General features: G+C 45.9%; 1 protein-coding gene and 1 non-coding gene across 5 annotated transcripts in view; both read left to right on the top strand.

The window, feature by feature from the left end:
• cep295 (centrosomal protein 295) overlaps positions 1 to 15,148 on the top strand; it is a 168,204-nt gene that overhangs the window by 74,030 nt on the left and 79,026 nt on the right. For 3 of the 4 annotated variants that reach the window (XR_015079724.1, XM_085998787.1, XM_085998785.1), the window contains exons 17-20: positions 2,600 to 2,833; positions 3,673 to 3,791; positions 7,403 to 7,553; positions 7,885 to 8,127. Coding sequence is in view for 3 of the 4 variants with exons in the window: in XM_085998787.1 (XP_085854913.1) it covers positions 2,600 to 2,833; positions 3,673 to 3,791; positions 7,403 to 7,553; positions 7,885 to 8,127 (747 nt within the window). In the remaining variant the exon portion in view is untranslated. The remainder of the gene's footprint in view (positions 1 to 2,599; positions 2,834 to 3,672; positions 3,792 to 7,402; positions 7,554 to 7,884; positions 8,128 to 15,148) is intronic. The other variant, XM_085998786.1, reaches the window with a different exon arrangement.
• LOC147111679 (small nucleolar RNA U2-19) lies at positions 4,965 to 5,039 on the top strand. Its single transcript, XR_015079880.1, has one exon. It is a non-coding gene; the product is annotated as a small nucleolar RNA U2-19 (small nucleolar RNA).

Here is a 15,148-nt window from a genome sequence, read left to right as displayed (position 1 = left end):
AGCTGTGGCTCAGTTGGTAGCATCCTTGCCTCTGAGTCAGAAGGTTGTCTGTTCAAGTCCCACTCCAGAGACTTGAGCACAAAAATCTAGGCTGACATTCCAGTTTTCATGCACGTTTTGGGTGGAAGTTGAAAATTCCCTCCAACCAATTCTAGTGGTGGAAAAGCAAAAATTAGAAACCAATTTCATGTACAACACCGCAGCATGCAATTTAAACAGATGGCAGAGGATAAATGTTGGTCAAAAATCAGTTTAAAGGATCATAGGCTTAGAAATTCACACCATTTGCGCTGGCCCTTGGGGCCCGTTATGGGGAGGAAAAAAAGGCGACGGCCTCACTTTCGCTCGCCTCTGGCTGGGACACAGCGGCCGCCATTTTGGTAAGGGCCATAGCCCCTGGAATGTAAATGAGCAGAGCATGACGACTTTTGGCGTGCAACACTGACCTGAGGCCAAGTCTGCAAACTTTGACCTTTTTGCTGTGTTTACGGCTGGGTCCTAAGCACGCTCAAATATGTGAGAAACAGCCCTGCAAACATGCCGTCAGTGCTTCTTAAAGGGACACCGGTAAGTTTGGATTTAAGCTTTTGGACTTTTTTTTAGATTTTATTGAATTAATGGTTTGGTGCAATAGATTTAAAAGTTTTTAAAGTGTGCAGGGAGTGCTGCTGGATACTTGCAAGGCTTCGGATGGTAAAGGAAGGCCTCTGAGAAGACACAAAATGCTGGAAATACTCAGCGTGTCAGGTAGCATCTGTGGAGAGAGAAACAGAGTTCGCGTCTCAAGTCGAGATGCTGCCTGACCTGAGTATTTCCAGCATCCGCTCTCTGGGAAGGGGACGCAACCCAGACAGCCCCTTTCTGGCCGGGATATCCGGATGGAATCATCCGAACAAGTGACCACAACCCCAATTCCCCTTTTAACATTTGTCCCACACTTTACCTTCCCTCTGTTACTGACCATCACAGTGCCTTGGCCACAATGCTGAAATAAAAGCCACCACAAAGCAAACTTTCCAATCCAACTATATACATCTATCCATCCAATATGACATCAAGAAATCAACTCATCACCCTTGTGCTTTCCCTTAGTGAATCGCTTGTGTGTGCCTTTGCCTATCCTACTGATATCTCACAGTGCTACCCCAGTGGCTGCAGCATGGCTGAAGGTTGCTGACTTTCAGTGGGAGAGATTGCAGATGGTCTTGTAGAACGACCTTGAGGAGCCGGTGGTTGGGAGTGTGAAATCAAATGACTGTGCTTCTTCACTCTCCTCTCCTTGGTCAACCACTGGCTGGGCAGGCTGGATTTCTTGGGTGTGTGAAATGAGGAAGGCACAAGGGTAGGGGAGGGTGGAAAAGCAAGAGGTGCATTTTTACAGCATGCGCACCTTGTAAATCAGAAGATACTGTGGGATGAGGGGGAAATTAGATGCGAGAAGGAGGAAAGCATGTGAGGATACCAGCATATTGTATCTTTTCAGCCCCGCTGCTGGCCAAGGGCTCAGCCATGCTCCTGCCAAGAATGGCCAGCACCGTCTCCTCCAAGAGGGTGAGGCAAAGCTAGGTATGGGGGATGTGCCTCGTGTTTGATAAAGATTGTTGATGGGTAAGTGATGGAAGGTGGGGAGGAGGCGGTCGTGTAATGAGCAGTGTGTGAGGCTAGTGGTGCAGTTGGTAGGAGATGACTTTTGAAGATGCATTCACTAGTCTGAGGTCATGACGCTTCTTTGGGCACTGGAGCCAGGTCATGGGGTGACGCTGCTGGCAGTGACTGCCTCGGTGATCTGGTCCCACGTCATTCTTTCTGGAGGGCCTCCTGGCCCCTATGGTAGAGGATCTCTCTTGCCGTGTTGACCCCTTGCACAAAACTGGAGTGCTGTGTGCGAGACCCTGGGTGCCCCTTCCCTGGCTTGATGAACCATTTGTGTTGGTGCTGAAGCACATTTACCTTTTTTTAGGTGCAGAAGGCAGTTCAGCTTTAAGGGCTGAAGATTGCCATTTGGGAATTATTTTTAATGGTTTTTTTTCAGAAGGCAGTTGAGCTCGAAGGGCTAAAGACTGCCTATTTTTAAATGATTTTTATTTCATTTTAGAAGGCAGTTCCCCTTTAAGGGCCTGACTGCTTTCTAAAATGAGAGCCTTGCTTTAGGACCACGCTGCTCTTGCTCCAGGGATGCGACAGCCACGCTACATTGGGCCTCCTGCTCAGAGTAGCACCGGAAAACCAGACTTGAATGGTAGGTTTAGTGCTGTGCTAATTTAAATTAGCAGGTAGCACCAAAATACCAGTGCTGCCTGTGTTATTATTTCAGGTGGCCATTAACTTCAGCCTGTGGTGGCACTGGCAGGTTTTCGGCTTACTCCAATTTCTAGGCCATACTGTTTGACCGAGGGCAGAAATACTGAAATTGGGCTGTTCCAGTACAAGCTTTAAGCCATAAAGATACGAAGTAACTGAAAACCAGTATTGTAGAAAATTCTTGCAGTAGAAGCTTATTTTCATAGAACATCTGATACTGAAAAATACCTAATTCCTGCAGTGTTGATACTGGGCAGCTGAGTTATAGCCTTAATTGAGGTAGTCTGTTCTATGTCAGTCAACAGGAATCAATCTTCAAATAATGGCTATTGGTCAGAAGCCAGAGAGCTAATATCCAGTAGGATAGATCCATCCTGTTCCTCTGAAATAGAAATGGACTTGTCCAGAGTATCAACAAGCAGCAGCCAGCAAAGTTCGAGTGTGGCAAACAGTGCTGTAGAATCCATTCAAACAGGCAGACTGACTTGGAGAGAGAAGCTGAAACAGGAGACTGGCAACCCCCCAGGACAAGGTAAACATGTGTGCATATGTGTATGTTAAGTATTAAAAGCTTAATGTGCTTGGGATTCCTTTATAAATACCCATGGACATTTTCAGTGTTCGAGTGGGTAAAATTTTGAGATTCACCTCAAATAAATTTTTTAAATGCAGGAAATTATTAAGACTATTCTTGACAACCTTTTATAGTTAAGTCACTAGTGGTAATACCCTAGCATTTGCTTTCTCTTTTTCCCCCATTTTCCTGTCCCAAGTTGATTTCAAAGATGTACAGTTTATTTGGCATGAAATACATTAAGATCATATCCACATTACATACTCTTGCACAGTTGCAGTGAGTTAATTATTTATAAAATTTTGGTCAATATTTTTCAGAATTTATTTTGAGAATTGAATGTTTTGTAGGAGCCTTACATTTTGTAAATTTCATACCAAAAATATTCTCTAAGCTAGTTTGTAATAATTTTCAAATTGCCTATGTTCACAGCTATGTGCTATCAAATCCATGAAGCTATAAAGTTCAATTAAATCTACTGTATTAAAACTGGCTATTTAAAAGTAGTAGTAAAACAAAGGGAATACAAGACTGGAAGTTCAATGAAATTAATAATCCTGGGCCAAAATTTGAGATTTAAAAGAATTTTTAAAAGAACACATGGAATAGCCATTTTTATATTAAAAAAAAGACATCTTGGATCTGGGAATGGAGAAAATTAGAGGGAGAAGTTTGTGATAGAGCAGATGAAATGGTACATGAATCTGTGGAAACAATGAGCTCGATAGGCCAAAAAGTGTTCTATTATTTGTGCTGATTCTCTTTTTTTTTAAATCTGATCACTGGTTCTAAATTAGGCTTCTCTACAGTTTGTTCAGCTCCTATTTCCAGATTACCAAGTTATTCTACTGATGTTGGAAGAGGTGTGCCTGAGTACCCTGGCCCAAAGTTACCAACATATAGCACAAATAGCAAGGCAAGTCATTATTTTACTATGAACATCTTTTTTGCTATGGAGCATCAGAGTTTGTTCTGGTTACTTGCTGTATCATTCTTTCTAACTTGATGCATATGCGGTTAACATCAGGGGTGCGCGTGTGTGTGTTAATGGACTCTTAATTTCTACCACATCCTGATGTTGAGGAACATTACACTAGGTCCTATGTCTTCAATGCAATAATGAAGGATTTCATTTAGATCCCTGGCTCGCTGCAAATTACCTAGATTTTGGGCAAGTGGAGGTAATGGGGAATGAGGACTTCCTTTATGAGAGTGAATCCGTGATGCTCAACCTCAAATTCTACAGTGATAAACCCCAAAACAACACTTCAAAAATAAGTAGTTGGGACGTGTGCGATGCTGGGATGGTCGCATTTATTGCCCATCTCTAGTTGCTCTGAGAAAGTGATGGTGGGCTCCATTCTTGAACTGATGCAATCCTTGTGATGCTGTGCTCCTACAGTGGTGTTAGCTGGGTTTTCCAGGATATTGGCCTAGTGGCAATGATACAAAAAATAAAGACTTGCATTAATATAGTGCCTTTCATGACCTTGGGACGTCCCAAAGGGCTTTATAGCCAATGAAGTACTTTTGAAGTGCAGCCACTGTTGTTATATTGGACATGTCCTTGTGTGACTTGGTGATGGAGTTCCCATGGCCTTGCTGTTCTTGTCCTTCTCAATGGTAGAGGTTGCAGGGGAGGTGCTGTTAAAGTAACCTTGGTGAACTACTGCAGTGCATCCTATAGATAATACTAACTGCAGCCACAGTATGTCATTGATGGAGGGAGTGGATGCCACAAGGATGACTATTGTGAATGAAAATGACCTGTGCAGTAGGGCTGGTGTTCTAAGATTGGGGTTGAGCCACATTAATGGGACGAAGTAGATAAAGCTTCATTTCGTACCTGACCCAGAAGTGCTCAATGATGCCACTGAGTATATAGAGTACATATTAAAAAAAGTAGAAAAATGTTACATTGCCAAGTCATGATATCCAGGGAATTGAGCACAAAAACTAGCATTTTTATAATGAAGGGTTTTCTTTTATAAATAAAGAGACAAGATGTGTTTGCTACACAGATATTGTTCTTTATATGTTTTTACTCCGCTTTGCCCTGAATCTTTTCTGAGATCTGGTTTATTCAGTGGGTCGATGATGAAAAATAGCCAAATCTGATCATTATTTGATCTAAATAGTGAATGATTGGTGTGCAGACCAGAGAAGCAGTTGTGTGAATGTGGTTTAGAGGAGAGTGTGTTGTATGTTGTGTTGTATATGTATGTATGTACTGAATGCATTTATGTGTGCATGTGCAAATGGGTTTTTCGTCTGAGGTTGTTACAGTTCTTTGTACTGAGCAATGATGTAACTATATTCATACTGATTTTTAAAAAATGTTTCAGTGATGTTCACTACACTTGAACTGAGCTCAGTATTTTGTGTTATGTATGTGTGTGTGTGTGTGTGTGTGTGGTGTATGAATGCTTTTGTGTGCATGTGAAAATTGAATGCTTTTGTGTGCATGTGAAAATTGAATGCTTTTGTGTGCATGTGAAAATGGCTATTTCTTGTCTGAGATTGTAACAGTTTTTTGTACTGAGCAATGATGTAAATATATCCATACTGATTTAAAAAATGTTTTCAGTGATGTTCACTACACTTGAACTGAGCTCAGTATTTTGTTACTTTGTATAACCGTGTACGGTCTCATTTCTGTAAAATAGTGTAGTTGTCTAAGGTGCCTGATTTAGTGTTTAATGCTCCTGTATCCCATAGATGCTCCATCTTAAAAATCAAACATTTGAAAACTATCCCTCCCATTTACACTTTGATTCAAAACAGCTCTGATTATTATTTGGCCTTTTTAGTACTCTTGAAAGGATTGTTCAGTCTTGTAAATAGTGTACTGTGGCAATTAAAGTATGTGGGTATCATGATTTCAGCTGCAGCCTCTGCAGGACAAAACTATTGCTCACAAGTATGAAGAAAGGGAATTAGAGGTCAGATTATTTTGTCATTTATGAATGGTGTAGAAAGAGTACACTGTTGCAAGAAGATTTTATTTTTAGTTAGTGGTTAGCTTATTCCTGACTCGGCATTCAACTCTTCCACATAATTCTATGGCATTTTTGAGTACAGTTGTTCTCTGAAATTCAGTACAGGATCAGCAGTGTGATTGTGCAGTTATTCTAATATGCTGGTCAACAATTGGTGGTTTTAGGAAAACGAAAGTAGTAAATGCAGGTCTTTAAACTTGATATTTGACATTTAAATGCCAAATATCAGCATAAGCCTGGAAGTGTAGTTCATCCTTTTAAATTTTGACCATAAATCATGTTGCTCAGTTATTGAAATTAATATCCATTATTTGAGTTAGTGCTATAAGTATACTTAAATCATGTGTGCCAAAATATTCAGCTTGGTCTCAACATTTAAACCAGTACTTTTACAATATTATTGTTGACCCAAACTGAGAGGCCAGTTGGCATGAATCATTTAAATATTTGCCACTTCCGTAGTTTGGATTGCTGTGATTCACAGTACTGAATGAAGCAGCGCTGCAGAGATGTTCATTAATTCTAATAAAGGCCAGTATAGCTAACAAATTAAAGATTTTAAAAACCGCTTCTTAAAGATGCAGCATTAAGCTTGGTCAATAAAATGCACAAGCTTACTGCCTACTGAGCTCATTAACTAAACGTTAAATTGAAATGTTTCCATTATCTCAGCTCTTAAATTTTTCTCAGCTGTTTAATGGCCTTTTGAGATTTGGCCATGAAAATGGTTAAATATTAATGAACTGCTGTCTGCAGTTTTAACTGTGTCTTAGAACATCTTACTGCTTGAAAGTAAAAATTTCTATTGATGTACATTACATGATTTAAAGGGTGAAGAAAGTCTATGGGGAGCACTTTCTGTTCACAGTACTTTCCCTATCCCTGTCTTTGGGTGGAGGGGAAATCTATATATTTGTTAACTGTCAAAGTGTTTGCTCTCCTGCTCAATGTCTCCTTTTATGTAAACTCCTTTTTGAGGCACCAGTCCGTACATGAGGAAGACTATAAAATGCAAGTTGTTGCAGTAATCTCACTGGATCTTGCTGTTTTGGAACTCCTTCCCTCTTTAGCCAAACTGTGCTCTATCCTATGGAAAGAGCCCATATGCATCCCAGAGCAACACTATTCACTGTCGCCTGGGTCAACCAAGAATCGTTCAATGCCAGGAGAAAAACCCCACGACTGGCCCATGCCCATCATAGTGAGCTTTCTGTGTCATTCTAGGTTGGCCTCCAAGTCTGATCTATGTCAGCTCCCAATGTAGTTAATTGAGCTGTTCCAGGATATACAAGTATCATCTCTGTAATATGAGCATTTTTGAATGCCTGAAGTGGGGCAGAGACCTAAAATGGCTGGTCTCCAAATGGCTGTTTCAGCAATTATTCTTGTACGTTATAATTTTGTTTTGTCTGAAATTTGTGGCTGAGGAGTATTTTCAACTAAACTATGCTATTTCCTCTTTTTAATGTTCTGATTGTGTTTTAATGTGTAGATTTCACTTTTTTTATATATATCCTTTGTGCTGTAGGTATTATTTCCTTACTCTTGGTCCAGTAATACATATGGATTTAATAATGCTATTCAAAAAACTCCTGAGGCAGATCAAATATCTTCCACAACGCTGTCCACTGGGAGTTTGCCTTCAAGTGAACAAGCAGATATTGGTCCCGTCACTTCAGGTTTGTAATACTAATTTCTATTCATTGCACTGTCTGGTTACACTTTTGTGGTGCACCTTGGGACATTTTTCTACAATAAAGGCACTATATAATTGCAAGTTGTTGTACAAACAATTTTAAATCTATAATAAATACTCAGCTTTGCATAATCAAACTTCAGTCTTTGCATTACTGAGGGAAAAAAGTAAAGGAAGGATGAGTATTTTATTTTTGTCCTTTTTTCCATCTCTATCTTGTAGCTATTGTAATGCAAAGTGTATGTTGTATTTTCAGTACAAATACTGCAGTTAATAGCATATTGTTTCTATTCCCTTCCCTTTATTTCTAACAGGTGACTATCATTATACTGTTCACGACGTTGCTAGTAGACGGTCAACTGCTACATCATCTGTTGGAACGTCAAGTTTACCATCTTCATTCCCTGTATACCAGGATACAGTTGAGAGCCAAGACATTGATCTTTTTTCCTCCAGGTTGGAGGAATGTACTCCTAATGGAAGCAAAATTCAACAGATAATAAAGAAATATACTAGAGATCTAAACCAATTACTGGATTCAAGTGGAAGGTATCAAGGTAAGTCGTTTTTTCATTTTTTTAAACTTCTCCATAAGAAAAGCCAAAGACAAGAAAATGGCATTTAACCCATCAAAGCTTATCCATATTTAGCTTTTCCATTTTATAGTACCCAGTCTTTTTGTTGTTGTTGAACATCTGTATTTTTCTGCCTCTACTCTAACTGGCAAATTGTTCTAAACATTTATCACTGACCAAATGTCATTAATATTTTTCACTAATTTAAATTAAGGTTTGGGGTTGCCCTTTAACTTCCATTTTTAGACTGCAAGGCTTAAGTTTATCTAATCAATCCTCCTGGCTCATTTTCTTTGTACAAAGGATCAATTTTGTTGCTCTATCCTGCGTCCTCTCCGATGCTTATAATGATTTTTGTGATGCGACGACCAGAATGGAACACTGTATTCCAAATGAAGCCTGGCTGATGTATTGTTAAGCCCCAGCGTAACCTCCAAAGACTTGGGCCTAGAAATTCAGTATCGCCACGTTTGGGGCGCTACAGTCGAGCGTGCGCTAAATTTAGCGCCCGGCGCAACTTGGCGCCACCTTCAGCGAAATTGAGTTGCTTCGCCCCAAGAGGTTCTTGCTGCGCTAAAGCAGGCGCTGCACGACTATCCTAAGGTGCTAAGCCGGAGAGGCGAGGCGCTACCACCGAGGGTGGGCGCAGCGCAGGTGCGGCCAGTTAGCGATTGCAGGCAGACACGCTGGCGCCGGTCACCTCTTAAAGGGGGAGGGTCGATTTGGCTTGCAGCCACGCCCTGCACATTGGAGCCCTGATGCTCGGCCTGGACAGACCTGCTGCGACATCGTTACGCCTACGACCATGGAGAGGGCCAGGGAGCGAGCGCAGCGCTTCAGTGAGGGGGCCCTGAAGGTTCTGGTTGGCGCAGTGGAGCGCAGGCGACCTATCCTCTTTCCGGACAATGGCAGGAGGCCGCTGCCCAATGAATATCGAAAAGCTTGGAGGGAGGTGGCACACAGAGTGACCTCCAGCAGCATGGTACCTAGGACCCCAACGCAATGCAGGAAGAAGTTCAACGACCTCACTCGGGTTGTCAGGGTGAGTACCCTTTCCAGTATCCTCTTCATCCCTGCATATGCACCTCACTTTATGGCCAAAGGGTCCTGAAAGCCCCAATGCCCAGCCCTCATCCAACACCTATGGGCCTCATGAAAATTACATGCCCATTCACCACTTTACACAGTCAGGGCTATTCGACCATGGGAGGCAGTGCAGCCAAGATCAAGGCTTGACACTGCAAGGGCTATTCGACCATGGGAGGCAGTGCAGCTAAGATCAGGGCTTCACACTGTACTCCGAGCCCGTCCTTTCTCTTGCCGGGCAAGCTGGCCCACAATAGGAGGCAGCAGCAACGGACCGGGGGAGGCCGTCCTGAACTTAAAGACCTCAGCGATCTGGAGCAGTGAGTGGAACGGATTATGGCAGGCCGGCTGATTGACCCCGTTGCCACTGGAGATGCCGACCCCGTTCTGGACAGCAATGGTAAGCTCATCACCTTTTTGACCTCTCTCTTTCCACTTGTGCCTCACACCAGCATCCTTTGCCACTATCGCACTATCGAACCAATGCAGTGCATTGCAGCACTCATGCCTCCCTCGCTGCCGCCCTGTCCTCACGCTAAAGCAACTCTTGTACCTCCCTGCTTTCAGATGCTGATTCGCGAGGTGAGGAGGCGGGCCCTCAAGCTGCCACTGTGAGTGAATCGGAAGGCGAGGAGGAGGAAGAGGAAGCCGGACCATCGGTGCCACCCTCAGCCGAGGCAGCCCATGGCCATAATGGGGACACGTCTTCCCTGGAGGGGAGCAGGGGGGGAAGGGTCTGAGGAGGGTGAAGCTCCGGGGCCCAGCGGTCTGCAGCAACGCGGGGAGGGGGGGGTGGGGGGTAGGGAAGCTCGGCGGCCTTCTCCCCGGAGGGAGAGTGTGGCCTCCAGTCCTGCTACAGTGAGTGCAGAGGAGTTGCGGCTCCTTGCTGAAATGGGCGCCCAGGCGGAGCGCAGGCACATTGAGCTCATGGCTGCAGTGGCAAGGATGCCTGACTCCATAGAGTCACTGGCAAGGAGTGTACAGGAATTCGGGGCAGCACAGGCAAGGAGTCTGCAGGACTTCGGTGCAGCACAGGCGGCTTCCAGCCAAGTTCTTAGTCATGCCATGCAGTCACTGGCTGGTCTGATGCAGACACAGATCAGGGCCACACGAGCACTAACTGCTGCCACCCTTGCTGGATCGGGCAGGATTTGCGGGGGCCCTCGTCGCGCCGCAGCAGGCCAGCAGTCTGTGCTTCAGCAGATTGCGCATGGTTCAGTGCTGCCCCGTGCGAGTGCCAGTGTCTCGTCCGACCAGGGAGTGCCTGTGCTCTGTCAGGTTGGCAGCATTCCTGCTGCCAACACCGTCACTCCTCCACTGCAGCTGCCACCACCCGTAGGACAGACTGCTGCTGCCCAAGCAGAGTTGGAGCAGTCAGCAGCCGGGCCATCCAGGCCCAGAGCTGGTCCAGGCCGTCCCCCAAGGGCATCTGCCGACTCACTATCTGACCCTCAGCAGCCTTCCCCCCAGCCTTGCTGCAGCCACTGGGGTCTCATAGCGGAGGAGCTGCAGGGTGGGACGGGGCCAATCTCGCAAGCGAGGCAGATCACCCTCGCAGGCCAAAAAGTAGGAGGTGTGGCAAAATGCTGTTTTTTTTTGTGAAGGCCGAGGATCATGGTCATTTTTGTTTAACTCTTGTTCATTGTCTCCAGGTTGTGAGAGCCAGTTATGTGTCTGACTGTTTCTGGGGGGTTTCTCTATTTGTTTGTCATGCAGGAAGGGCACAGAGTTTGTTAAATAAATAATTGTCTTTATTCAGATTGTGCATGTTTGCACTTTGAACTATTTGTTGCCTTGACCGGCTCAGGGTTTGCGGAGCGGTTCCATTCATGTTCTTTCAATGGCACACGCCATTTCCTGAGAGGGGGCCTAGAACCAACTTGCAATAAGCTGCTGTCGGACGGCCCTTGCACTTTGTGCCTCCCTCCCATCTTGGTGCTCCTCCTCCTCCTCTGGTGGTCCTCCAGTGTCTGCTGGCAGTGGCTGAGTCCTGAGCAAAGCCAGGTTGTGCAGCATGCAGCACACTACAACGAAATGGGAGACTCGCTCAGGCGAGTACTGAAGGGCTCCCCCGGAATGGTCCAGACAGCGGAACTATTGCTTTAGCACGCCGATTGGGTGCTCAATGATGTTCCTGGTCGCTTGATGGCTGTCATTTTATCGCTCTTCAGCAGTGGTGCTGGGCACACGGAGCGGGGTCATCAGCCAGGTGCACAAAGGATAGCCCTTGTCCCAGAGAAGCCAGCCTCCTGGGTGAGCCGGGACTTCGAAAAGGTCTGCCACAGAAGTCTGACGCATGATGAAGGCATCGTGGCTGCTGCCTGGAAAGCGGGCATTTACCGCTAGTATGAGCTGCCTGTGGTCACACACCAACTGCACGTTCAACGAATGGAACCCCTTCCGGTTGCGGTAATCCTCGGCATTCTCTAGAGGCGCCCGCAAAGCCACATGCGTGCAGTCAATGGTGCCCTGGACCATGGGGAAGCCCGCTATTCTTGCAAATCCCATTGCGCGCTCCTGCTGCTTGTCCAGGGTCATGGGGTAGGAAATGTACTGACATCTCCTTTTGAAGAGGGCATTCGTGACTTGGCGGATGCAGCAATGCACTGTGAACTGGAAGATATTGGCAATGTCCCCAGTAGCGGATTGGAAAGAGCCGGTGGCATAGAAGTTGAGAGCCACTGTCACCTTCGCTGCCACCGACAGAGACGTCCTGCTCCTCAGCTGAGGCTGCAGATCTCTCTGAAGCAGGTGGCAGATCTCAGTGACCACCTCCCTTCTGAATCAAAGCCTCCAAATGCACTGCTCCTCAGACATGTTGAGGTAGGAGAACTGCTGGCGGTATACCCTGGGAGGGTAAGGCCTCCTGTACCGACGCCTGTTGGCCCTCCTCCGTCTGGCCATGATTAGCACTCTCTCTCGGCGTCTCTGAGCCCTCTCAATGCAATGGAGAAACCCAACATTTCCACCCATTGCAGCCCCCATTATATGTGGCCACTCAAGGCTATGGCACTGAGAAACCAATCCAACTGCAAAGCTCTGGGCTGAAGCCAGAAGTACCTGTGCGAGCACTGAGTCAAAGCAGAAAGCTCTCTCCCTTTGTCTCTCTGCAAATCTCTCTCTCTCACACAGAAGGAGTGGTCCAAAATGGCTACCACTAAGAAGGCAGGAAGAGCCCCCTTTAAATAGCGCCACCCCAGCCCCACAGGAACTGGGAACCGTTCCACTCAACCAGTCGCTGGGAGCGCCAGGCGGAAAGAAGGGAGGCGCCACTGAAGTTCCGGTTCGGGGTGCACCAAGGGCGTTGCACCATGAAATGACATCAGGATCTGCGCGCGCAGCTGAGCGGTCGTTGCGGTTTTGCGCCGCCGCTAAATGTCCACTCAAGTTCACGAGAGGCGCAGATCGCACCGCACTCGGGCGCTAGCTGCTTTGCGCCCCACTTATCGCCCTCTTAAGGCGCTAGCGGCTGGCGCTACCAACTGAATTTCTAGGCCTTACAATCTACTGTTCTAGATATATATCCCAGCATTCTTTTTTGTTTTTTTAATTGCTGTGTTACCGTCCAGATGTTGCAATTGATGAGTCTTCCATCACTCCCAGATCCTTTTCTCTATATGTAATACTAGCTGGAGTGCCTGGCAGTGCCGAGGGTTTTTTGAGGGCATGTTGTTGGAAGAGAGAGAGAGACTGGGGGGAGAAGAGAGAGACGGGGGGGGAGAGAGAGCGAGAGAGACTGGTGGATTTAGTTCGGGATTAGCCTGGAGAGAGAGTGGGGGAAGGAGTGCCTCAGGCCTGGCCCGATCGACCCCTGCGAAGGAAGGAAGGAAGGAAAAAGGCGAGCTCTCCCTCCCTGTCTCACCCCCTCGCTCTTTCCCTCTCTCCCTGCCCCTGTCTCTCCCTGCTTTTCTCTCCCTCCCTGCCCCTCTCCCCTCTCCCTCCCCCTGTCTCTCCCTCCTTTCCGGTACCAGAACGGAGTTAGTCCGACATGGGGCGGCCAGGTGCCCATCGCTCCGAAGCGAGCCCGGGGTTCCTCATAGTTAATGCGGCGGGCCTTTGGACCCGGTTGGCCGGGTGGCAGACGAACGCCTTTCGCTGCGGTGGGGGTGGGGGGGGGGGGGAGAGAGAGACGCCGCCGCTCACCTCGCTTCCCTCTTCTTTCGGGCTGCGCGGGGGAGAGAGAGAGCGAGACTGTGAGGGAGAGTGAGACGTTGCCGGGGTAACCCTCCTCCCTTCCCCCCCCCCCCCCCGCCCCTCCTGAGCGGCTACAGGCTGTGAGAGAGGCCCGGGCCCGGTTGCCGAGGTAAACCTTCTTCCCCCCCCCACCCTCCCTGAGGGGCTACAGGCTGTGAGAGAGGCCCGGGCCTGGTTGCCAGGGAAACCCTTCCCCACCTCAACTCGCTCCCAAAATCCCCTCCACACACACACAAAGTGGGAAAAATAAATCAAGATGGCCACCACTCACCTCAGCTCAGAAGGATTAGGCCCACCCACACACGCAATGAAACGCCACCCCGTGACGCACCGATTGGTCAACCATCAGGTTAATCCCCTGTACGATTGGTCAACCATCACGTCACTCAACGCTAATGAGCGGAATGTTGCCGTTTTTTGAACCTTTTTTGTATACTGTCTGAACAATTTTTGTCTGACCAAAAAGTAGATACGCCTATTAGAGTCCCCTAATGATAAGCTTTCTTTTGATATAACATATGTGTAGGTACGCTCTAACTTTTGATTGTATAGCCAGACGGAAAGACAGACGGACCGTTTTTTATATATATAGGTAGATAGATATATAATACTCTATCTCAATAGGTATCCTTATTTTGGTCTCATCAGAAAACTTAACAAGCCTACATTTAGTTTTTTTTATTTAATAAACTCTCAATGATCCCTGCCCTGAACACCACCTATTGCAATCCAATCACATTCTGACCCTCTGACTAGTTTGCTCAACTTCAGTAGTTTGCTCAACTTACTATTTAAAGCAACTTTTAATTAATTCCCACCTTCTATCTTGACTTCTTGTGTCAAAAGGTTTGATTTAAGGCCGATGGTTCTATAGTTGTCTGGGTCAAATCTGTCACCACATTTGAATGCAGGGTTCAGGTTTTAAAAACAATTAGCCCTCTGGATATTGAATTTTCAAACAAATTATTGAAATTGTATGGTAAATGTTGCCTGTTGCACTGCTTGCATTGTTGGTTGAAGTCTTTGCTGCCTCTGGACAGCTAAGGAATTGGTTCAGAACAAGGCATTGTACACAACTGAGTGAGGTGATTTCTCTTTCCTATTTCCTTCCTCCCCCCCAATCTTCCCTGTGAAGGATGAGCAATTGTAATTGTATGCAAATGTTAACTTTTGAAGAACAAGGAAATCAGGAAAAATCTTCTGTGAGTAATGTAAAATGTCATTTTTAAATTGTGCCCCCTGGTTTTTGAACCCTTACTCAATGTAAGCAATTTGTCTAGAGCAGCTTTATTAATCGAAATAATAGTTTGTTTTATAGTTTCCACACAGATGAGTTCTATTCTAGATCTTATGGGGTTTTCACAGAAAATGATTCTCCAAATGTAACCGTACGCATCAGGAATTAACTTGGCTGAAGTCAATATTCAATTTAATGGCCCAAAAATTGCTGTAAAAATAACAGTGAGCGCTGCCATTGTTTATGTGCAAATTCCACTTCAGCTGAGGGCCGAGGCGTGTTTAAACATGGAAATTGAAAAGATGCTGTCGGAGATGAGCCGTTCTGCCATTAGCTTTGCGAAAACGACATCTTGCTAGCTGGTTCTCTATTCAAATGCGCAGCGTTAAATTCCTGTACTTGCACGGTAGATACGAAATAAATGTGCCACAAAAAGTTAAGTCACGTCATTTCGGGTCTAAGTACACTTTTAATGACATGAGAAGT

The sequence above is a fragment of the Somniosus microcephalus genome, chromosome 10, assembly GCF_052327205.1.
Source record: "Somniosus microcephalus isolate GS21.2 chromosome 10, FLI_Smic_1.0, whole genome shotgun sequence".
NCBI classification, from domain to species: domain Eukaryota; kingdom Metazoa; phylum Chordata; class Chondrichthyes; order Squaliformes; family Somniosidae; genus Somniosus; species Somniosus microcephalus.
Note: the sequence above shows the minus strand (reverse complement) of the source record. Positions and strands in the feature narration are given on the sequence as shown.